We start from the raw sequence: 23,321 nt of genomic DNA, 5'->3' as shown, positions 1-23,321 counted from the left end.
GATTATGCCTACCCATCACAGTCCATGCCAATGCCAAGTGACCAGAGTGTAACTCGAACATTTGATTCTTCAATCAGCAATCAGATCATGTCGTGGACACGCGTAGTTGACATGGCATTTTTCGTGTCAGATCATGTATGAGGTCTATCTATGCGAGCTACCTTGTAGGTATGAGATGTGACAACCCTTCGAGTTGTGAGGGGTTGCCAGTGCGGGGTCGCTCCACGTCCGCGTCTGATAACTTGTTTCCCCCCTTCCTCGCGTCGCCGCTTCCACCAAGGTCCTCAGAGAAGGTGTGCTTCTTACTATCATGTCACAGCATCGCAGAGCTTTTTTTGTTTGAATTGGTATTGATTCCTCTCTTGAATTGACCTTTCGAATGAGGAGTTCTCGACTAGGTACCACCACTACCACTTTGCAATTGAGACGAGGCCGTTCGTTTCGTACCATCCTCCCTCCATGCCCTGGTTGAACCAAGCCTTTGCCTTTCTACAAGACATCAAGCCCGAAAGATACAATAGCAAGAAGGGAGGGGGGGGGGGGGAGCCGGCCGAGGGATATCTTCTTCTTTTATATGTACACACGCATAGAGAGTCCGTAGACACAGAGTTTGTAGAGACACAGAGCCCTGATATGTCCTCCTTGAACGCCAAGCTAGAGAGAAATAAAACAGGAGAGAAAAAGGAAAGGCCGTCGAGTTAGACTTGATATCAGACAAAGTGAAGAAAAGTGTGCGTGCTCGCTTCAAGAGACTCAGGGTGACTGTGTTTTTTTCATACATGATGGGCTACAGCCCATACTTTCTCGACCGAAAACGCCATTCTCGCCACAACCCAGCCTCCCGACCCCGTCATCCACCGAAAAGGGGAGGGGGTTAAAAAAGGACGAAAGATGACTTGGTTCATAATACATGTCATTAGGAGGGCCCTAATGCCCGTATCCTTCTGTCTGTGGGTGTACCGAATCGCTCGCGACGCTCTCGTCACGCGGAGGCGACGAGCTCTCCGCCGTGGTAAAGGAGGAATCGACTAGAGTCGACACCTCGCCCTCGTCGTCGACATCCTATGACAACGTTCCGTTGGCGGCTGATACCGTGACCTCGGCGCGCCACGAGACGCCCTCCTCCTGCGCCCAGCGCCGCATAATCTTGAGAGCCGACGATACAGCTTCCTCCACACTCGTCCACGGGCCCATGTTGGTGCGCATAGCCGAGGCTTCAACACGCTCCGCCGAGTCGTATGCCGATTTCCATACATTTGATCGACCTCTTTCTGCGCCAATAATGTGTAACGCGTGCGTCGCCGGGTCAAGAGACCAGTAGCACTTGATGAGCTCCTCGTGGATCACGCCTTGCATCTGCCAAAACAGTGCTTCCAAAGGCTTGCTCTTTCGTACATCGTTGCGCATGACATTCAGAAGCGGTAGAATGCTACTCCACTGCTTAGGATCTTGTGCCTTGTTTTCTATCCGCCTTGACTCGAACAACGCTCTGAAGCTGACCATGAACGCCATCGCCGTCTCCAATCCGAGCATCATGCTGAGCTTGATGTCAGAGTCCGACACGGGAGCGCCGCGGTCCCCGTGCTTTCGCTCTAGCAATATGTCGCGCTCATGCTTCAGCTTGGTGCCGAGTCTGCTAAAACGATTCCAGCGGTCGCGGAGCGCCTGGACCCTGTGAGGATTCGCCGCTTCTCTGCTATCGTCTCTGGTCTGCGGCCGGTCTCGGTCTGATGATGGCGGCGCGGGAGTCAAGCTGTGACCATCTCCAGGGGTATTGACCGAGTTGCTTGACGCTACCCTCGACATCGATGTAGCACCCCCTTTCGATGGCGTCGATGGCGCGTTCAGCTTGGAGCTCGTTATTTCCGACGTCCGAGGTCGCTTCACCGCTATTGAATCGCCAACATTCTCGGTGCTGGTAATCGGCCGCTTCCGTGCCTGCGGCGGCGGAGGCTCTATGCTCACTGACCGCTCCTTCTTGATGTCTTTCCTTGGGGGTCCCAGGGCTAGTAGCCTCTGCACCGACTTGGTGTACTTTTTGCTGTACTTCAGTGTCACCATAAACCTGCGAGGCTTTTCCTTCGGCTTTTCCTTCCCTCTGATCTCCTTTCGGTCGTCCTCCTCCTCTTTCACTACCACGTGTGGTCTCTTGCCGTTTGTAGGGGAATCGGGAGGTTGTGTTCTTTGGCTTGCGTCGGAGCCTTTCGTCGGTGTGTTCTTCATCCGGGCCAATTCCTCCTCAAGCAATGGGGGAAGAGTCGGGGAAAGTAGCTCCGGAAGTTTCAAGGGAGATTTCGGTCTCTTAATAGGCGGAGGTGGTTCTGCTCGTGAGGATTTCTGCGGCCTGTTGTGCTCGGGAGGATCGTCTCGTCTCTTCTCTTTCGATCGAGAATCGGATTCGTTCGGTAGGTGTAGTGGAGATAGTAACGGCGGAACTGCTGACCTCGAAGACGCCGTATCAGCTCTTGCCCGACCGCTCGAAGAGGGGCTGGGTTTGTTGCCATTGATTGAGTCTCCTCGCGCACGGGATATGGGAGACTTGTTCGCGCCTGAGCCAAAGGCTGTTTTTAAAGCAGATCGCCCGTTTGGTAATGAAGATGAGTTTGTGCCCAACTTTCCGTCCTTCTGTGGCGTCCTGTCTTGTGATGGGTGTATCTCTTTTCTTCTCGGCGTATCGTCTCGAGGCGTCCGCGATCGCTCGTCGAGCGGTGTGCTCGCTTCAGGTTTCGCTCGTTTCTGGGGTCGCAATTCGCCGTCCACATCCGCGATTCTTTTCCTCTTCTCTGGGGTATCATTGCTATCCTGTGCTGCCCGGGATCTTGCGTCGGGTCTGCTCGTTCTAGAATGGGTCAGTCAGCCTCTAGACATAGAGTACAATGGAAGAGACGGGCGTGAGATTTTACCTTTCATCGTGGGCGCCGTCGCGCGCCTTATGCGCCTTGATGTCCCTTGATGCATCCAGCTCCCGATTTCTGTATGCGTCCGGCTTCTTGGGCTCGCGATCAATCCGACTCTCTACCACGTTCCTCTCCTTTCGCGAGACGTCGGTTTTCGGCGTCGATCCGGAATCGGGAGGAGAATCCGATACCTTCTTCTGTTTGTTCTTATAATCACTCAGTGATAGCTTAGTCACGTTCTTTCTTTCCATCTTCGCGTTCGAATCTTTGACGGCTGGTGGGATCGGTGGTTCTTCGCGCATATCATGATACGCGCGAGTGAGTAGCATTCCGCGATCCGCGTCGGATAACAGCGTCATGTACTGCAGAGCCGGATACTTGAACTCTTCAAAGGTCTTGCTGTGGTCGGGAGGAACTCGAAAGCGCTGGTCGGGGTTCATGGACAGTGAATGCGGTCGATCAGGCAGGATGCGCTGGGCCAGCAGTTGGACCTTTTTCGCCGCTGCTTCCATGGTTTGGTGGTGTTTGCATGCCGTGGGGGCATGTGGAAACAAGGATCGCAAAATGCGCGGTCGGGAGCGCAAGACAAGAGGACAGAATGGCGCGGTGCGATGGTGGTGGATGGATTGTGGTTGGATAGCGAGTGTCGGAATTGAGGTTAAACAACAAAGACCCGCGATGGTTGGCAGGCGATGCGAGATCGATGGGTGACGCAGGGGGTGGAATGGGCGCCGGAGTAGAGCACAAAGCTCTCTCCGCAGCCCACGAATGTATTGATCTGAGCCGGCGGCAATGCGCGCCGACAACTAGGCAAGCCGGTGTTGTTGACTCGGTTTGGGCGCCGATTCGAATATGTCGTGATAGCGTGACGTGGGTGTGCGATGCCGCCCTTATCTGGGGGTACCCAGGTTGATGAGGCGGTCGGGGTTGGGGTGTTTTTTTGAGGGGAACCGAAAGACACGCGAGCAGATGGCGTCAATGAAGCTCTGAGCGATGGGTGCGATGTTGGTATGATGCGACGATGGCGATCGCGACGTGGGTTATGCGTTGAGCGAGATTGCTGTTGTGCTCGGAGAGTTGGTGCGGTAGTGGTGGTGGTGGTGGCAGTCGGGGTCGTGACCGTGGTCGTAGTCGTGGCAGTTGTGTATGCAATTGCAGCGTCCGAACATCAACCCTTGCAGCAGCTGGAGCGGGAGGTCAGAGGAGCCGCAGCGCATTTCCCGACGTGGCGTGCTGCTTGGGGGGTTGATTTGATGGGTTGGGATGGGATGCGAAGCGAAAGGAAGCGAAGCCAAGCCAAGCTCACTGGTAGCGACGCGGCCTTCAAAGGTGAGGTGCAGCTGCGTCAATCGAAGACGCGAGTTGAGGTGAGGTTCGGGTCGGTGCGAGGAAGTGTAAGAGCGTCGCCCCTAGCAGAGCAGAGGGAGCAACCTGCGCTTCGCAATGAGGTAAGGTAAGGTAGGTAAGGAAGGTAAGCAAGCAGTTGACACCTCAGTTGCAACCTGCGCCGGATCCAGACGGGGTTGAGGACGGGACGACGTGCCGCAGGTCGACGATACGGGGTGGAACAAGGGTCAAGGTAGGAAGATGGTGTTGGAAAGGGTCGAGGTCGCGGGTCTTTTGGAGAGACGGTGGACGGGACCTCGCGAGTAGTGTGGGTTTTGGACGTGGATGGGAGGTCCAGGACATTGCCCACTGTACCTTCCTTACCTTTAGCGTGGAGTCTTGTAGCTGGCAGGCACTGGACCTCACCTCACCTCAGTGCTCAGCTTACACTGAGTGAATGGACTGGGTGGGGGGACTGGCACACCTTACTGGGCTGCCCAGGTGGATGGTGCAAAGGGTGGGAGGGGAGAAAAAAAGGTGGATGCCGAGCCTGACCTGGTACTTCCACCGGTGCGCCCAGTTGGATGGATGGGATGGGTTAAACCTTCATCTTAGGTACCTTACCTTATGTGCATAGGTACCTCTCATTCACCGTATGGTGTACCTATGTAGGTACGACAGACAACCTAACATGGAAGGCACTCAAAAGTGGGATGGAGGTCAGAAGCACAGCAATTCAGGTAAAGACACACTCTAGCAGGGAAGGAAAAAGGCAGGATTGGCAAAGAAGGCAAGCAAGGTAAAGAGACACGCGCTATCTCGCGGCGAATTCAGGCCAATGACGGGCCCGGATGGCAACCGCTAGACGCAGATGATGCGAGACGGCAGCTGGGGTGGTGGTGTCCAGTGCGCCAACCAGGACAGGAATTGAAAGTGCGACGTTCTGGCAATCTGGTTTACCTCACGGATACCTTACCATGCTTACCTACGTGCCTACCTAACCTCATCTAGATGAACCGTGAATGTCCCGCCAGAGAATTGAGTGCGGCGCGTGCTTACTCAATGCTCGCTTTCTGAGGGAACGGTATCCCAACTTGAGGCTTGAGCCGACATCCGCACCCACCCAGTTGCGCGGGACGAAATACGAACCTTCCTTAGTTCTAATACCCTAATAAAGGGCTGGAATGATCTGGTCAGGTACCCGTGCCAGTCAACTTCCCAAGCTTATGTCATCAAGCCGTGAGTCTATGGCGATACGCAGCAGGAACAATGGACGTGTCTGCCTGCCCTGTGGCCCGCCTTCCATCTCAGGCGGGACCGCTTGCGGGCGGACTCAGCGGCGGGAATCTCGACCACCTACCTCCCTTATGTCGCGACCTAAGCCTATCTAAGGTGCTCATGTAGCTCGGGGGCGCCGCGCTTATCCAACGTGCCTCTATCATTCATGGCAAGGTGGAGGGCTACCTAGTTATAGAGGATGGGCCGGAAAAAAAGTCCGACAAGTTCTTGTGGCTCAACTTACTGTGACCTCCACTCGGGGAAGCCAATTTGTCGCGATTTGGGCCATGCATTGTTCTGTCAACTTGTTTGTTTCGCCGTTTCACCAAGCTGCAGGTGCCTACGAAGACTGCCGACCTTTGTACAGGTGTACCTTGCTCATCGCGTAGATAATGTGCTTCATTGTGGCTTTGCCTGGATCATTCTGCACTCCGGAGCCGACGCATTCTTAGTATAAGCAGTTTGGAATTTCTTAACAAAGACAACCTAGCGCCGTCACACATAACGGGTTTCTTAGAGAGGCGTTTACCCTGTTGACAGATGTTGCATCATCACAGCGGTTAATGTAACAACCCAAGTAGTTGTAATATAGGCGTCTGCCATTGGCGTACCTAGCCTCTATCTAATCTAGAGATATTTCTACAGGCAAGTTACCAAAGTATGGTAGCTAGCCGCAGATGAGGTAGACCACTACCTATGAAGGTAGCTCTCTTCTGTCCATGCGAAGAGTACAACCTTGGTATCGTAACAGGATCCTTTGCGCCGTCTTCCCTGGTATCTTGCTGAACTCAAAATGCGCGATGCATCAACTCCCTTTTTTTTCTCCTCAGTGTCTTCCATTGGTCACGGCCAGCGGCCCGTACTGAGAGCTCAGTCTCCGTTTCTTATTCGCAGGCTCATCGTTCAACGTTATCTGCCTCTCCAAGAAGAGCAGTCTCTGCTCATAGGCTGCCACCTGCCTGGCCATCTGATCTATCTTAGGTCCAACTGCGGCTTCCGTAGGATGGTATCTGTCAATGTGCTGCAGAATAGCCTGGTAAAGGGCCTCCGTCGTCAAGTTGTTAATTTGCGCGTCCACATTCATCATGTTGTGTTGCAGAAAGTCCATCTTGTCCTCGGAAGCCTTCACCTTCTCCTCTGTCGTCGCGAATCGTTGCTCAAACTCGCTCAAGCGCTGGTGATCCGCCCGGAAATCGTATGCCTGGCTTTCTAGTACCTGAATTCTGTGAGAGTCCCTGGTCTGGCTTTCGCTTGTTAACTTGGTTGACTCAGAGATTGCCTTGATGCTCTGATCGACCATCGACAACTGCTCCTTCAATGCGTCGATTGTGAGCTTGGTTGAAGCTGAATTATCGGCTGCGCGCCTTTTGGTCGGTGTATCCGCAGTCTTGGTTGGCTCTGAAGTATCGTGTTCCAAACGACGCGGACTCTGCCTCGAGACAGCCTCGAGCACCTTGATCCGTGTTTCGTAGTCCTTCAACTTGCCTTCGTACTGATCGACCTTCAAGTCATTAGTTGGGGTCGACAGGCGGCTGGTATCTGTACTACGACTCGACTTCTGGTCTGATCCTTTCTCGAGCGTCTTTACTTGAGTCCAGGCAACCGCGTCCGTCCGCAGCGGTAGCATTTGGCGCTCTACGACGTCGACTCGCTTCTTGAAGTCCTCGATCCAAGTACTAAATGTCTTGAAAACAGTGGAGTTCATCGCTGTAAAGGTTCCGACCGCCAGGAACTTGTCGCCGTCGGGTGGGCGTGGTATATCCGAAGCAAGTTTCTCCACGCCCGACTGCAGCTGCGTCATTTCCGACTTTAATTGCTGAGCCTCTGTCTTGATGTGTTCAACGACAGATTCAAATTTCTGAACATCTTTCTTGACGTGGTCCGTGTCGGATCTGAGCTGCTGGGCTTCTGTCTTCAGGCGCTCAGTGTCAGACTTGATTTCGAGAGCGTCTTTCTTAAAGCATTCTGTTTCCGACTTCATTTGAGTTCTGAGGGACTCTACTCCGGACCTCAGTTGGGCAGTCGCGGATCCGAGCTGCTCAGTACCTGCCTGGATCTTATCGATATCGGAACGTTGCTGCTGAATGTCTCGCTGCGTGTCAGACCGCAACTGCTGGACACTAGATCGAATGACTTCTGCATCCACTTCGAGCATCATATGTTTTGACTGAAGCGTAATCACATCGTCGGCAGCCTGCTTGAAATTCTGTTCCAGTCTCGGCAGCGTTGTCGCAATAGCACCACAACTGTCGCTGATGAGGTCGATATCCATCTCACCGAGCTTGTTGTCGTGCTCCGATACTTGAAGCTTCAGGAAGCTTAGTAGGTCTTCGTGCTGGGCGATGAGCGTCTTGATTGCCTCCAAGTCCTCCGATGTTGTGCCATTCTCTTTTGGAGGTGCACGAGGCGGTACGACATCTGGCTTTGGCTCTTGCAGCTGCTTAATGGACGTGTCATGATCATCGGCCCTGGAACTCAGAGACTGGTAATGGCCCTGGAGCTCTTGAACCTTCTTCTTCAGCGTCTCGTTCTCGACGCCAAGAGCCTTTCGCTTGGCACTCTCAACCGAGAGATTTTCACGAAGTTCCTCCATCTGTTTCTGCTGCTTCGCAGATGCTTCTTTATGTTGGTTCTCAAGCGCATCGAGGCGTGACGTGAGCCGTGCCTCGAGTCCGTCCGGAGCACTAGGAGCAACGAGGCGACGACCTTTGTCTTTCTGCTGCAGCTCAGTAAAAGCTTGAAGCAGAGTAGCAGCAAATGCCTCTGCCGCAGTCTGCCACTGTTGGTCCGCATCCTTCATCTCCTTTCCCAAACTATCTAGGTCGTCGGCGTCTTTCTTCTCAAGCTTTCGATGGTAGTCTTTCAAGGAGGGAAATTCGGCATATTTGCCGTGCGATTGGACATGGTCTTTGTCCCGAGCTTTGGCACGCGCCTCAACTACATCTTTCCGCAATTGAATTGCACCTTGTTCGTTACTTCGCCGAGTCAGTTGTCGTAAAGATGCGGTGATCTTGACCGTTGCTGTTGTGTTGTTCGCGGATCGAGGGGTCGGTGGTGCTGAAGGTGCTGGTGTCGTCGATGGCGCTGGGGGTTTCCATGGTGCTGATGCAACGGTTAGTATCGGCGCTCTAAAGTGAATCACGTTCTACTCTTACATTGTTCTGATCCACGGTTGGATCGGGTATCTATTGAAATGCCCGACTTGCTCATGACTGGCGAGGAAAACGTTCTTGTGGGCGGGCCACGAGGAGGAGGGATGGTAGCTCGTGAAGCGGTGGACGGCGGTGGCTTGAACAAGTCCGTTTGGGTTCTCGGATGGTCGCGGTCCAGATCCTTCATCCTGTCTCTGTCCCTGTCTCTTTCCCTTCCCCGGTCCCGGTCCCTATCCCAGCTTCTGTCTCTTTTTCTCTCTCTGGTCCGCCTGCCTGGCGAACTTGAGCGGGATAGCGACATGGATCGTGATGACCGAGACCCCGAACGGGATCGTGATCGGGAGCGACGGTAATATCGAGAATCACGACCTAGACGGTCTCTTTCGCCATCCCTGCGATCGTTGTAGTCGTAGCGACTACTGTAATGGCCGCTGTCTTCGGAACGTCGAAAGGATGCCGGCGACATGGTTATGGTGGGCGAGGTGTGGACTCTCAATCGAAGGTCGATTTATGTTTGTCATCTCCTTTGCACGTGAGATTATGCCCAGGCCTCATACTCGAAGAGTGCGTTGAAGGTGCGTTGAAGGGGTGCGCATAAGTAAGTAGGTAGGTAGGTAGGTAGGTAGGTAGAAAAAGTGTTTGCGTGTACGCAGGTGGCAGGCAGGTGAGGCAAGGAACATAAGGGTCTTTGTTTGCAAGATGCGAGGTGGGGTGAGATGCCCAGAGGTATAAGAGGGAAACCCTATGACGGGAAGGAGCGCGTCACCATCGATTACGTTGGCTCGCCTAAGGGGTCTTATTGATAATTGGACAGCTTTGAGGTCGAGGTTCAAAAGGAAGGTACAGACAGTGACCCGAGTTGCCAGCATCTATTTGAGGGCAAGTCTTTTTGCTTAAGTGGTTTTTCTCCTTCTCCTGTTTTTATATTTGAATCCCTGTTCCAAAGCACCTCCTTCAGTTGGGCGGTCAGTGCCGTCGCGTGCTGAAAACGCGCCCCACGCAGATCGCGTGGTTGGATTAGGTAGGTCGGGGTTAGATTAATTACACTGGCCTGACAACCTGGGAAGTGCAGCATTTGGGGAGGGGAGGTGGGTTGGGGGAAGTAATGTTCCTTGTCAATGAGGACGCACGCACACAAAGATAGTGCACGCAGTAATTAACATAGGTGATGGAACGCACATGTGCTAGATATGCAGGGCTTATTAGACCTGTTTTCCAGCAAGGTAAGCCGAAGTAGGTATTCTGCGCTCGGTGTGAACTTCACGTAGTACCGTAGGCGGAACTGCTCAATGCTGGCGTCAGGACTTGGGTGGAGAGCGGAAACGACTGGATGTGATGGAATTCTATCGAGGAACTTGCAGGGAGTCACAGACAATTCAGAGAGAGAGAGAGAGAGAGAGAGAGAGAGAGAGAGAGAGAGAGAGAGAGAGAGAGAGAGATTTAGACAAACATCCAGCAGAGCATTAGGTTCCAGGTTTGCTCCCTTTTCACAGAATTCCAGGGTATTTGACGCTGAGCTGGCCTCACGAGCCATAGGCTTACGGGCTCGCTGTAAAACGTGTTGCACATTTTATTAGAGGGCCAAGACGTTCGTGGTTTCGGCCTGGGGTTCATCTGTGAGACTGGCCGTTAGCGAGGAATAAATCATGGTCGCTTTCATATCCGATGGCATAGGTATACGACGAATACACCTACATACAGTGCTGCGAATGCCTTCAAGCAGAGCTATAGGTACTTCCTTCCAAGCGAAGTATGTCATCAATACGTCTGTTTATCGGAATACTCCATTCGAACATAGACTTACACAGACGATAGCTTGCCTATTCTCGGTCGGCTTTCGCGGATTGTGATAATGCTGCGTCAATCAAGCTGCAAGCACCCTGGCCTGCCCGCAAACCCTTACATTAGAGATTGCTCAGATGGAAGGAACAATTACCAAGGTGTGGTGGGTGGGGTGAGGCCGTTTGCCGGCAGGACTCCGAGCTAGGATGGTACCCACGCTTGCTTTTTCCGGGGGCCAGACAAAAACTGATTGATCCATTGGCAATTGCCCAAGAAGGGGTCAACGTTGGGTGGGGGAGGGCGCATCCCAATAAGCAAACATTGATGCTATTATGGGCATTAGCGCCATTTCGAAGTTCAAGTTGAACTTGATCTCGTACGTCGCTTGCCGTTTTCCCACCATCGCCGATGGACCTTTCTATCGATCCTGCACTTGGGCACCGATACTTACCCCTCTCGAGCACAATCAGGAGGCCACGACCATGGAACGTTCTGAGCGAATATTGCCAAAGGCGCTTGGATGGGAATGCAACAGATATCCGTTCAAGATGTCACTGTTCCAAGCGAAGATCAACACCTCCCGTAGTCGATCGGTCGTTTCTAGATAACAAAGAACAAGGCATCCTGGCTGCTTTTGGAAGCAAGCAATTCAAAATGTAAGACAAGATTGTGTAGCTGCATTGTCTTAGCACCAACAAAGACTTGATTGTTCACGACAACAATCTAGATGCTGCATTCAGACTCCGGAGCTTGTCGAGGTTCTACTCGACACATGGCTCAAAATAATGAGCAATAATCGCACCCTTGACTGGCAACAGGTCGCAACAGGATAAGCTGGAGCAGTCCTGCCCAAGAACTTGCTTAAGACATTTTGTGTAAGACTTTGTTGAAATCAACCTAAGGACTTCTTTATCGTATGTAATAGAGTTAAGTTAGGGAGATTTCCTCTGGGCCTGACATGGAGTGTTTAAGTGCTGGCGTCAAGCTTAAACCGAGGTGGTACGGATACTGTGCCTGCTTTGTACCTACTAAGGCAGACTTTCTGACGTCCTGGCTTACCTACACAGGCTTGTTCCTGTGGCGCCCAAGCGCTAGCCGCGCCACGCTCAGCCCTTTCAAACTGAGGTAAGCGCGTTCCTAAATTTCTGAACGCGCAAGGCCGAGCTCTTTCAGCCTTGAACGACAATTGACGAACTGCTTTTTGCGCCTCATCCACGAACATCACCTCAAGCCCGTCTCTTCCCACTGACATCCCTCAATTGCCGAAAACTCAACCCTGCGACAAGCTTCTCGAAGTCGTCGGTTACCAAAATCCAAGATGGCTGCGGTATGCGCTCCTCTTCGTCTGCGTCTACGCACTAGTAGCTAACAGGGTCTATAGCCCGTCATGACCGTCTCCGAGAGCAAGGAGCTCAAGGGCCTCAACCTCATCGCGGCTCACTCCCACATCCGCGGCCTGGGCGTTGATGGCACGACACTGGAGCCCAGAGCGGCATCTCAGGGGTTGGTTGGACAGGAGAAGGCCAGAAAAGCTGCTGCCGTGATCCTGCAGATGATCAAGGAGAGCAAGATTGCCGGAAGAGCTGTGCTGATCGCCGGCCCCCCAAGGTAAGCCTTTTCTTCCACATGTGTCCTTTGAGGACTGTACAACTGACCTCTCATCTCCTCAGCACTGGAAAAACCGCCATCGCCATGGGAATGGCTCAGTCCCTCGGCCCCGATGTTCCCTTCACTTCCCTCGCCTCATCCGAAATCTTCTCCCTCGAAATGTCAAAGACCGAAGCTCTCACACAAGCATTCCGCAAGTCGATCGGTGTTCGTATCAAGGAGGAGAGCGAGATTATGGAGGGCGAGGTCGTCGAAATCCAGATCGACCGAAGCGTTACAGGCGGCGCCAAGCAGGGAAAGCTGACGATCAAGACGACCGACATGGAAGCTGTCTACGACATGGGCGCCAAGATGATTGATGCCATGACCAAGGAGCGTGTCATGGCCGGTGACATCATTTCCATCGACAAGTCTTCGGGCAAGATTACAAAGCTTGGCCGGTCATATGCTCGCTCGCGCGACTACGATGCCATGGGCGTCGACACTAAGTTCCTGCAGTGCCCAGACGGTGAGCTGCAAAAGCGCAAGGAGGTTGTCCACACCGTCACTCTTCACGAGATTGATGTTATCAACTCAAGAACGCAGGGCTTCTTGGCTCTGTTCTCTGGAGACACTGGTGAGATCCGCAGCGAGATCAGGGACCAAATCAACACCAAGGTCGGCGAGTGGAAGGAGGAGGGCAAGGCCGAGATTGTTCCCGGCGTGTTGTTCATCGACGAGGTTCACATGCTCGATATTGAGTGCTTCTCATACATCAACCGCGCCCTGGAAGACGACCTCGCACCCATTGTCATCATGGCCAGCAACAGAGGCAATTCCCGCATCCGTGGAACCGACTACCGCAGCCCCCATGGTCTGCCCCTCGATTTCCTGGACCGTGTCGTCATCATCCACACAAACACCTACAGCCCTGAGGAGATCAAGCAGATCATCACCATCAGAGCTCAAGAAGAGGAGGTTGATGTCTCAGCCGACGCTCTGGCGCTGCTCACGAAGATTGGCCAGGAAGCGGGCCTGCGTTACGCCAGCAACCTCATCACCACCTCACAGTTGATTTGCGCCAAGCGCAGGGCGAAGCAGGTCGAGATTGCCGACGTTCAGAGAAGCTTCTCGCTCTTCTACGACCCGTCTCGCAGCGTCAAGTTCGTGTCCGAGTCGGAGAAGCGCTTGATTGGCAACGACGGTGCCGTCGACTTTACCGTCACTAATGGCCATGGCGATGCGATGGAGTTGAGTTAAGCGTGTTAAAGGGTCTTCCATGTTGGGCGTTTTTGGGCAGTAAAATAGGTGGCCACCCCCTAGGACGTATGATAGATTATGTACCATAAATGTTTGAATGGTAGCATCGTGACGATGCCAGGAATGCAAGGCTTTTTTATTCATTCATCCGTCTTTGTGACATGGTACTCTTTCTTTTTCGAGTGGGATCCAAATCGCGGAACGATCATTCAAACGTCGCAACCCTCGTCCAGGAATCGTCACCAACCAGCCGGAACTCAACGCCCTCACCAAAGTACCCGGCGTCCTGCCATGCCTTCATCGTGGGCCCATCGTACGGCCCTTGTTTCTCAGCATTATCCCGCCCATCCGTCCAACGGAACTCCCACATCCTCGAAGACAAATCGTCATCAGCGTCGTCCTTGGCCGGCTCAACCCACTGCTCGCCCGTCTCCCGCTGCCACTCACGCACGAGCATCTCTCTCTCCTCGTCGTAAATCTCGGCGTGGTCGCGGCTCAGCAGCTTGTCCGCCGCGTCGGTGATGGCCTCAATAGCCTCTTTTCTCTTCTGCTGCTCTGGACTGAGCTGGTCCTTTTCCTTGTCGACGTCCATGGTCTCATCGCCGCCACCCTTGTTCTGCTTCTTCAGTTTCCATTTGGGTATCTTTTTGGTTTTAGGCTGCCCCTTGCCCAACCTCGCCAGGGCCTCAAGGGATGTCTCGCCCCTTTCTAACCTCACGATCAGCGCCTTGAGCAGGTCCGTCGTCAAGATGTCGTCGTTTTCCATCCGTAACCTCCGCGCCTCGGCCTCGCGCTTCTCGTGTGCATCTGCCGCCTTCTTCAGATCCTTTTTACTCAACCCGTCGAGCCACTTGTCGTGCACGGCGTTCGGGTCCACCGCTTTCCTGATAAAGTTGCCGTCCTCGTCGAAGCGACCCTCCTCTTGCTCGTCCTTCATGTTGAACGCCTCAACCTTGGGCGCGTTACGCTTCAAGCCGCCGAGCCCGACTTCCTCGTCAATACCCTCCTCCTGCATCGCAAGCTCTTTATCTTCTTCGTCGTCGCTGCTCTCCTCGTCGTCTAGACGGATCTGTCCACCGCTTTTACTTTGCAGCTCTTGACCCTGAATCTGTGCATCGTCGAGAAAGCGCACAGCCTTATCCTTCCCTGCCGCCTTGGTGCCCTCCTGCGCCGCCTTGCCCTCCTTCTCTTCGTCATCGTCGTCCGCTGCAAACATGTCGTCGTCCTCGTCGTCGTCCTCGTTAACCCTGCCCCCCTTGCCGTTCGCGCCGCTGTCCTTGGCATCGTAATTATCCAACTGGCCAAAGAAATCCGCATCGCCATCCTTCCTGCCCTTATGCTTCTCATTGGCGCGCGACTTGAAGTTGCGCTCGTTGTCCGAGTCGCTGTCGTAGCCGTCCAGGTTCACGGCGCCGCGCTTCGTCGCTCCCCCGCCGCCGCCAATGACGTCGGCATCGAGGATGGCGTCCTCTTCCGGCGCATCGGGGGCCAGGGCGGAGGGGTTGCGGACATCAAACTTTAGCTTCTTGGAGTCGTGGCCGTCGTCTGCTTCGGCATCGTGGTGGTGTGTTCGCGCAAATGTTTCGCCTGCCCTTTTCGGGCGCGCTGCTGAGTGTCTGGAGGCCATAATTCGGGCTGGCTACGCCTGGGAATATGGTGTGGGTTATGACAGATGAGGAGTTATCGCAAGGCGAGGCTGGCTGAGCTTTGGCTTAAAAGAGCTTCTTTCTAGGTGGGCTGGATGCAGCAGCTCTAATTCCAAACGTCCCGTTCTAAGTTTCCTGGAATGCATCTGAGAGCTGAGAGCGGATACCTCGAATTCCCTACAAAGTTGCATGGGCATTAAGGTACCGACTGGGGTATCGGGCATGTCATTTTTTGGTGGAGCCTAGTCGAACTTCCAGTGGGTTTCGTCATTCATCAGTTGCCTTTGCGGCCCCACGTAAACCGCGGGTCCTCCTTCATCTCACCCAAAGGCCAAAGCTACCTTCTTTCACCACCTGCAGCAGCCACAACTGCTCTGATTCAAAGAAAGCTGCCCAAGGTAGCTTAATAACACATCGGATTTAACGTTACTGCTTTTCATTTTCCTCTCTCTGCTGCCCAAAAGATACTTTACTCAACATATCCCCCGCTCGATGGTAAGCTAGCTGTCCAATTCACATCTTTACCCCAGCTAATTCTGAGCTCCCAGTATCGCTTCGACCAGAACGAAGCAGACATGTATAACTTCGCACGCGGTGGCCGCCGGCCGATCGTCCAGCGATTCGACGAATACTACCGATGCTACCCCATGGTCATGGCACCTGGTCCCGAGCGACCCGACCTCAACTACGGTTCCAAGATCTTCCTGCCGCCCTCCGCCCTCGACAAGGTCTCGAAGCTCCACGTGCAATGGCCGTTGCTCATGGAGATTATAAATGGCGAGAAGGGAAAGCACTCACACGCCGGTGTGTTGGAGTTCGTCGCGGAGGAGGGCAGAGCATACCTTCCCCACTGGGTTCGTGCTCGTATCCTCTCGTTGGCCCGCGCTGGCCGTAGCGGAGGTGGCGTTGCTAACGTGTGAGATCAGATGATGCAAACCCTCTCGCTGGACGTCGGCGACATGATCCAGATCAAGACGACTTCCCTCGAGCTCGCCAAGCTAGTCAAGCTGCAGCCCCAATCGACCAACTTCCTCGATATCAGCGATCCCAAGGCCGTGCTGGAGAAGGCATTTAGGAACTTCGCCGCACTCACCAAGGGTGACGTCTTCAACTTCGAGTACAATGACGAGATCTACCACGTAGCGGTTCTCGAGGTCAAGCCGGAGACGGACAAGATGGGAGTGTGCCTAATCGAGACCGACGTCGAGGTCGACTTTGCGCCACCAGTCGGCTACGTCGAGCCAGAGAGGCAACAGAAAGGCAGCGGAACCAGCACACCCAGAAGCGGCCGTGGTGGCCTTCCGGCCGGCGGCCTGCTCCACAGCCAAGGGTCCATGGCCCAGTCCATCAACTACGGCGCCATCGCCCCCGGCGCGGCGACGACCAACTCCAAATTCTACGGCGAGGGCCAAAAGCTCAGCAAGAAGGGCAGCAAGGCGTCGACGCCCAAGCCTGCGACTCCCGTGGCGGGCGCCTCAGCTAACCCGCCCGCTCTGCCCATCCCGCGCCGGAACAACAACGGCCCTATGCCTCTCCGCCTTCCGCCCAATAAGCTCTTCTTCGGCTACGAGATCAAGCCGGTCAAGACCGATGACGACAAGAAGCGCGAGCTGGAGGAGCAGAAGCGTCCGCACTTTGCGGGCCAGGGCCAGACACTTCGAGCCAAGCGCAAGGGCGAGGCCGAGGAGAAGGAGAAGGCTCCTGAGAAGAAGGGCCCTGCGGAGGGACGGAGAGTGGATAACCGTGGCCCTAAGCCTCGCGGCATCGAGTGAGATGGCAATGTGCGGGTGCGAACATATTTGTGATTTGGGATGGATCAAATGGCGTTCGGGGGTATGATGGGTAATTATTCTGGGAGCATGGTTCTGATTACCAGGGCAGCATCGTCTGGGACAGTCAAACGGTGAGTAGATTCCCGAAAATGAAGTGATTGAGATTACGTACGAGTGCCGTGCTTGAGACGATCTTGGTAATACGAAATGATGGCCAAAGGCAAAGAGGCCAAGGGCACACGACATCAATGTGAGCAGTACCCTGACACTCATCTCCTCGCCACCGTTCACAATCGCGTTGTCGTAAGAATCGAAGTTATACAACACCAGGTCTTCACTCACAAAGCATTCAGTGTACTCAAGGATAGCAGATGATGACTTCCATTTCCGGCTAGAAAGAAAAGCTAGCAAAAGAGCAAGCCTGCTTCTGTACGAGCCAGATGGAAGATCCTCCGCAATCAGTATCAAAAGGGGCGGTAATCTCAGCCATACCCCGTCAAATCAGTCCGTTGAAGCCATTCCTCTCTGCCAGAGATTCCTTGTAAACGATAAGCCACCTGGCCAATCCGGCGAGAAGAGAAATCAAACCCAAAAGCCCTTCCTCCCCCCTTTCCAGGTTCCGTCAAATCCCAGCCTCCATTATCTCATGATCCCCCCGCGGTCTCCTCCTCCCCCTCCATTGCCACTCCAGAGCAACCAACCCAATGGCGGTGGTCGTTTGTTTTGGTGTTGCGAAGAAGAAAAGGTGTCCACAGTCGAAAAGAAAAGAGACGAAGAAGCCGAGAAACTAACGGAAAGCTGATGAGAGAGGAGGGAAAAAGCGAAAAGAAAACCGTTCCTGATGCCGAAAACAATGCCAGTTTCTGTCGAACCACCTTGCCGTCAAACCCAGTAGCAAGAAATGAAGAAGGAATCAAAAAAGACGGCGAACGAAAACCCTTCTTTCCCAAATTTCCCCGCCCATCATTAAAGTCATGAGAGCAGGATAAATTCAAGGAAACGAGTTTCATCGTAAACCAATCCTCCCGTCCTCATTTAATCCAAGACCATCGCGTTCGCAGCCTGGGCCGCAGCCTCAGTAGCCTCAGCGGCAGCCTTAGCAGCAGCCTCCTCCTTCTCGGCTGCCTTGCGCGCGTTGATCGCCATGAGATACTTGCGACCGTTCACGCAGGCGGTCCAGACACGCTTCTCGAGTTCCCACTAGGCGGGATCCATGACGTGAGCGAACTTGACGGACGGATCGGCCTTGGGGTCGCTTCTGACGCCGTTGAAGTTGTCTCTGAGCTTGAAGCGGGACTCGGCGGCAGGGGCGTCGTTGATGGTCAAGCTGCGGAATTCCTTAGTGAGGTCCATTTTGGAAAATTCTGAGGGGTTTGGAGAGAGGAAGTTGTGTTATTTGTGGAAGTTGGGATGTGGGAATAGAGTAGAAGGATAATCGGAACTTTGATTGTAGAAATTTGCGGTGTGAGGTATGGAAGATGGAAATATGGAAAGACGGAAGGTAATGATGGAAGGTAGGAGGTAGGTAGTGGGGTCAAATTTGAACATAAGGGTAAAGGTAAACAACAGACGGATGCAGAACAGGTAAGAGAAGCGATTCCGTGCTGTTGAAGCTGGAAGAGCCACAAAAACACAAACACAAGCTCAGGATCTGAAGTGGCGGGTTGACCAGAATGGGGTCTAGGTGAAAATACAGAAAATAGAACAAGAATCCGTAGTAACATACCTGCGCGAGCGGGCAGCACGAATGAAAGAGGGCATGGTGCCATTGCCCTCGAACTTGAACTCGACCTGGTGGTCACCGGTGAGGTCAACCGGCTGACCGATAAGACCAGAGACAGGAGCGGCGTTCTCCATATTGGCATCGGTATCGTTGCCAGTGAGATCAATATGCTGGCCATGAAGAGCAGCAACAAGACCTTCGTGAAAGATCTTGACACGCTTCTTTGAGTCCTCCATGTCGGACTCAGCATCGTCAACGCCATCGTCAGCCGAAATGGCAAGCCAAGCCATCTCGTTGGCAGCCTGGGCCGCACCAGAACCACCGGCAATGGAGATTCTAGCCGCTCTGGTGCCGGAGCCGGGGGCAGCACGCTTGCGGGAAGAAGGAACCGGAGCCGGTGTGGCAGGCATGTCGGCGGTCGCGTCCATCTGCTCGTTGAAAGGCTTGAACAGAGACTTCGAGAAGCGCTGACTGTGAGAGAAATTGCGATTAGTTCTGCCGGAAACTGTATCAAGAAACAGTCACTCACCTGAGGGCCGCGACGGTGTAGCTGTAGCCGAGGCGGTTCATGCGGCGAGCGACGTTAGCCCAGTCAGGCTTTATGCCAGCACCGCTGTTGGCAGTAGTGAGGATGGAGAGCAAGAGGGCCTTCTCGGCCTCGACGGTCCAAGAGTTGCCAGCCATTGTTGCGTTGCTGATGTTGCGATGAGTAAAGGTGGAAGAGAGTCGTCAAGTAAAGGGAGTTGAGAAGAGGAAGGTTTGAGAGAGTTTGTGTTGACCACTGGGTAGTATTAAAGTTGAGAGGCGCGGTGTGCTTGAGAGGAAGAAACAAACACAGAAACGCGTAGGAATGCGATGATGTGATAGAAAAAAATGATAGAGGGTGGAATATTCAGGTTTGGTCGTAATGGAAAGAGTTCCGCGATGAGTTGAGACTCGAAAAGTAAGATACATAGCATGAGTAAGAAACCACGTACCTGGTATGCTGTATATAGCGAAGTGTAATGATGTAAATCTCCTATGGGTGAAGATCTCGCTCTCTAGTCGAGGAGTTGTGAGAGGTGAGGTTGGTTGAAGAGGAAGAGGTCTGTGGAGGGGGTGAAAGGGGAGATTATCCTGGGTGAGAGTCAAAATCTCGAAAAGCCAGAGAGGTCAAGCAGGAAAGAGCTGTTATAATCTGAGAGCTGGCACTCGCCTCAACTATGGGACGGCACCCGCCTCAAGGGGCAATGGGATAGCACTCGCCTCGAGTTGGGACGACCCTCACCTCGAGGGTTGACAGACAGCACTCGTCTCAAGTTGGGACGGTACTCAGGCTCAAGTATTAGACGGCACTCGCCCCAAATATACGATGGCACTCGCCTCAAGGGGTAACTGGATGGCGCTCGCCTCAATAATATGAGAGATAGTGCCCGCCATAAAAGGTGAATAGGTAGCACTCGCCTGAAGTGTAGGATGGCACTCGTCTCAAAGGGTAGTGAACTGATATCCTTCTCAACAAGTTGGAGATGGCACTCGTCACGAAAGGTGAACATATGCCCCCAGACTCAAAGGGCTGTGAGATGGCCTTCGTCTAGAGAAGGCACTCGTCTCAGGATGTTGAGGGTCAGCACTCGCCTCGAAAGGTGAATACATAGAAATCGTCCACACTGTGAGATCATATTCACCTCAAGGATGAGTCGATGGCACTCGCCTCGAGAAGCCGCCTAAAGGTGGCACCCGCCTCGATGAGTAAAGACTGATTCGCCACCTGAAGGGTTTCATACAAGAAAGGTGAGAGGTGTGATCTCAGACCTCTAACCTCTTGATGAGTGTGACGAGGTAGTAGGACACTTCTTTTGAACGATTGGGAGGCAAGGACTTGTGGTCACATTGTGATGCAAGAGAGTAAAAGACTCAAGTAGAAGACGAGAAGCAAAGACTTCGACAAAGATTATAAGAAAGGGGGTTGGAACTTTACTAAGAAAGGATAAAGAACAAGTAAACTTGGAGCAATGAGAAGATGTAGCAGTCTCCGGCTTCCCTAAAAACGAATTGAGATCATGGAGCTTGGCACATAGTGCAATAAGGTAAGTGAACCTTAACCCAGATGAGCGGAAGCGGGAGCGGGAGCGGGACGGACAGGTCTCACTTGTTGCGATGAAGCAAAGTTCCGATGAGGGCAGAAGATAAATGTGGGTTTGAAGATTTCCCCCTGTCTAAGAGAGCTATTTAATGCCAGTGTAGCTCATGACTTCATGATGTAATGCTTCTCGCTGGCGGTCGTCTGACCGCTGTGCCGTCTCATGTCTCGTCTCAGGAGGTCCCTCAAACCATCTGTATATACTCTTCGTCTAGTTTCGGTTTTGTCAACCAGCCCTAAACGGTTGAGATGAATCCCTGTGGATAGAACAGCTAGAAACTTTTCGGCAAAAGGCATCTTGAAAAAGGAATAGGGATCACGAACGAATGAAATAGTACTCATCTTGAACAGAATCTTACGCCACAAGGCCCTCTCATCTCGGGCAATTTACCGGTTATGAATTTCCCCCACTATCTGCTTTGTCGCTGCTGATTTCGTTTCATCTCTGCAATGGATAGCTCGTAAGATGTGGGCAATAATACGCTAAGTCCATTCAGCTACTGGCAAAGGGAAGAGAGGATAGAGAGGCAGATAAACCCTAGAGCATCCATGACTTGGGATGTATGCACGCCAGACTGGGTAGTGGTGGTGTGTTTATATACATATCATGTAGTTAGTGAACACTGCTTGAAGAGGTACGTAAGAAGTCAAGTAGCATGAAGGCCTAAGGTGCTGGATGGCCCAGGGCTGATGGTGAAAGGGTTGGATGGAATAAGGCTAAGGCGGAGGAGGACATGTGAGAACATGGGAGCCAGGCATGAAATTGTGGTAGAGAATCAACGCTGATGCCGAAGTGCCACGGTTTGATATCTTAGAAGGGAAAAGGTATTGCCGGAAAAAAAGGTCTTGGTTTAGCAAGAAGGTGATGGATAGGACAAACCCGAGGCCGAGGCCGCCGTATTAATACAAGAGCATGCGAAATCAAGAAGCAGAAACTCGTCATAGAAATCGTCATTGTATGTGTTTAAAATTCTAAAGGCCCCCCTGCTTTCTTCCGGGAAGCATACATTCTAGGCCAGACCAGTACGCCGTTTGCAGGGTGTCGCGTAAATTCATTAGTACATCTGGTAGTCCGAATCGATGTGAGATGAGGAGTGACCAGCACAAAAGAGATAAGAGACATGAGACAAGAGAGGGAGAACAGAAAAAGGCCAACGACAGTGAAGAGAAAAGCCCGAGGTATCTTCTTTTTTTCCAACCCGGACCGAAAACGTATAAGATGACCTCTCCCTCAATACCACTCTCACACACACCAGTATTCGCTCGAACCATTTTTCAGGTTCGGAAATATCATGGGTGGAAATGGGTGTCCCAGTGCTCGTTCTTGATGTTCATGTGCTCAGGCATGAGAGACCCCAGCACGGGAGATCCATGCATGTCGTCGGTGGTATGCCCCTGACCGGCCTGGTGATCGCACAAGGAGCCGACGCCGAAGCCATCGATATCGTAGGCGGCATCAAAGGCCGAGTAGATTGGACTCGGTGCCCAGGAGTTATGGTCGTGCTCGTGGTGATGCTGCTGTTCCGGCTCGTGTGCGCAGGCCATGGCTGATGGGAGATCAAAGGTCGGGTGAGCGCCCATGAGGCTCGCTGATGGGCTGAACTGCAAGTTGTGAGGCGCGGAGAACATGTCGTCGCTACACGGTGTGAGCATCCTGGGGTGGAAAGCCTGCTGGCATTCCGTGGCGGTAGGAGACGCCATGGATGTTGGTGTGAACTGCTGTCGGTAGGAGGGCTGGCTATGCTCGTGCTTGACCTTGACAGGAGACCTGGCACGAGCCTCGGCTTGGTGGAGAGCCTCCAGAGTCCCTGGTTCCGGCTTGACCCTCTTCTCGTCTTCCTCCTCTTCTTCCTTTTTCGGTGGCTTTTGCTCCTTTTTGTTCTTCGTGACCCTGTTCTTGTTTGCGGTGGCTCTGTTACGTTTTTGAGGCTCGAGACCCAGCATTGCCGAGCGGAAACGGGAGTATCTCATGCGAGCAGCATGGCCGTTGGTGATGGGTTGTGATAGTATCGGATCATGAGCGACGGCATTCCAGTCAATCTGGGGGTTGAATAAGTCTCAAGTCAAGGTGATATGATGCGATAGTAGTAAGTATTACAGAGCACTTACATCCTTGAGGTTCTTCTGTTTCAAGATGGCGAAGAGAAACCTCGTCATCTGGTTGTCTGTATTGGAGGACATGTTGAGAGTGTTGGAGAGTAATCTCGCCTCGAGCTGACCAGGCTATGGGAATGGAGGTGAGGTCGATATTGAAGCCAGTGAGCTGGAGGAAAGGGGAGTAATTTGAAGTGCACAGCAACAGAAGCTGAAGCTTTGGCTCAACCCAGTCAACCAGCACACGACAGGCAAGTGTGGAGTTGAAATGAAGGAAATGAGTCACTGTGAAGATTGGTGAGGCAAGGCGAAGCCCAGATATATGGCATCCAAGTCAGCAGGTTGTGATCTGGAAATGGTGCAACCACTGAGGGCGAGGCCGGTCACCGGTTAGTGTGGGTGGTCAATGAGGGTGAGGCGGACAAAAGAGGCAGACAAGGAGGATTCGTCAGAAGGCAGCCTGATAACACCCCGGGACATCAACGGTAGTTATAGGTGCTTGGAGAGGGCCCATGGACCATGGAACTAAAGGGAATGGGCATGCAAGTCGGCTTAATGCTGGTACCGAGCCTCGATGGGGCCAAGTAGTTGTGGATTAGGAATTGGAGTTGGCGTTGGCATCTATACAGTATGAAGAAAAAGAAAGCCGAACGAAGATGCTTTCAGGGAAGACGCCGCGGCG

The 23,321-nt window shown here is 53.1% G+C and overlaps 7 protein-coding genes across 7 annotated transcripts; 2 read left to right on the top strand and 5 right to left on the bottom strand.

The window, feature by feature from the left end:
- Positions 1-1,062: 1,062 nt before the first annotated feature.
- On the bottom strand, positions 1,063-3,409 carry CTAM01_02327 (uncharacterized protein; the record flags this gene model as incomplete). The annotated part of the gene is made up of 2 exons (XM_060518366.1): positions 1,063-2,839; positions 2,904-3,409. 2 exons carry the CDS (start codon positions 3,407-3,409, stop codon positions 1,063-1,065), a joined length of 2,283 nt encoding a protein of 760 aa, XP_060386999.1.
- Positions 3,410-6,327: 2,918 nt separating this feature from the next.
- On the bottom strand, positions 6,328-8,840 carry CTAM01_02326 (uncharacterized protein; the record flags this gene model as incomplete). Its single annotated transcript, XM_060518365.1, has 2 exons — positions 6,328-8,603; positions 8,657-8,840. The coding sequence occupies 2 exons, from the start codon at positions 8,838-8,840 to the stop codon at positions 6,328-6,330; spliced, it is 2,460 nt and encodes an 819-aa protein (XP_060386998.1).
- Positions 8,841-11,753: 2,913 nt separating this feature from the next.
- Positions 11,754-13,282, top strand: CTAM01_02325 (RuvB-like helicase 2; the record flags this gene model as incomplete). The annotated part of the gene is made up of 3 exons (XM_060518364.1): positions 11,754-11,762; positions 11,817-12,043; positions 12,106-13,282. 3 exons carry the CDS (start codon positions 11,754-11,756, stop codon positions 13,280-13,282), a joined length of 1,413 nt encoding a protein of 470 aa, XP_060386997.1.
- A 205-nt stretch (positions 13,283-13,487) lies between these two features.
- CTAM01_02324 (Lin1 family protein) lies at positions 13,488-14,909 on the bottom strand (the record flags this gene model as incomplete). Its single annotated transcript, XM_060518363.1, has 1 exon — positions 13,488-14,909. The coding sequence occupies one exon, from the start codon at positions 14,907-14,909 to the stop codon at positions 13,488-13,490; it is 1,422 nt and encodes a 473-aa protein (XP_060386996.1).
- Positions 14,910-15,420: 511 nt separating this feature from the next.
- CTAM01_02323 (ubiquitin fusion degradation protein UFD1) lies at positions 15,421-16,700 on the top strand (the record flags this gene model as incomplete). The annotated part of the gene is made up of 3 exons (XM_060518362.1): positions 15,421-15,423; positions 15,477-15,782; positions 15,855-16,700. The coding sequence occupies 3 exons, from the start codon at positions 15,421-15,423 to the stop codon at positions 16,698-16,700; spliced, it is 1,155 nt and encodes a 384-aa protein (XP_060386995.1).
- Positions 16,701-17,735: 1,035 nt separating this feature from the next.
- Positions 17,736-19,107, bottom strand: CTAM01_02322 (uncharacterized protein; the record flags this gene model as incomplete). The annotated part of the gene is made up of 4 exons (XM_060518361.1): positions 17,736-17,900; positions 17,964-18,027; positions 18,427-18,894; positions 18,953-19,107. The coding sequence occupies 4 exons, from the start codon at positions 19,105-19,107 to the stop codon at positions 17,736-17,738; spliced, it is 852 nt and encodes a 283-aa protein (XP_060386994.1).
- Positions 19,108-21,835: 2,728 nt separating this feature from the next.
- Positions 21,836-22,726, bottom strand: CTAM01_02321 (uncharacterized protein; the record flags this gene model as incomplete). The annotated part of the gene is made up of 2 exons (XM_060518360.1): positions 21,836-22,585; positions 22,655-22,726. The coding sequence occupies 2 exons, from the start codon at positions 22,724-22,726 to the stop codon at positions 21,836-21,838; spliced, it is 822 nt and encodes a 273-aa protein (XP_060386993.1).
- Between the last annotated feature and the right edge of the window lie 595 nt (positions 22,727-23,321).

Source organism: Colletotrichum tamarilloi (assembly GCF_030869305.1).
Source record: "Colletotrichum tamarilloi strain Tom-12 chromosome Unknown Scaffold_5.1, whole genome shotgun sequence".
Taxonomy (NCBI): Eukaryota; Fungi; Ascomycota; class Sordariomycetes; order Glomerellales; family Glomerellaceae; genus Colletotrichum; species Colletotrichum tamarilloi.
Note: the sequence above shows the minus strand (reverse complement) of the source record. Positions and strands in the feature narration are given on the sequence as shown.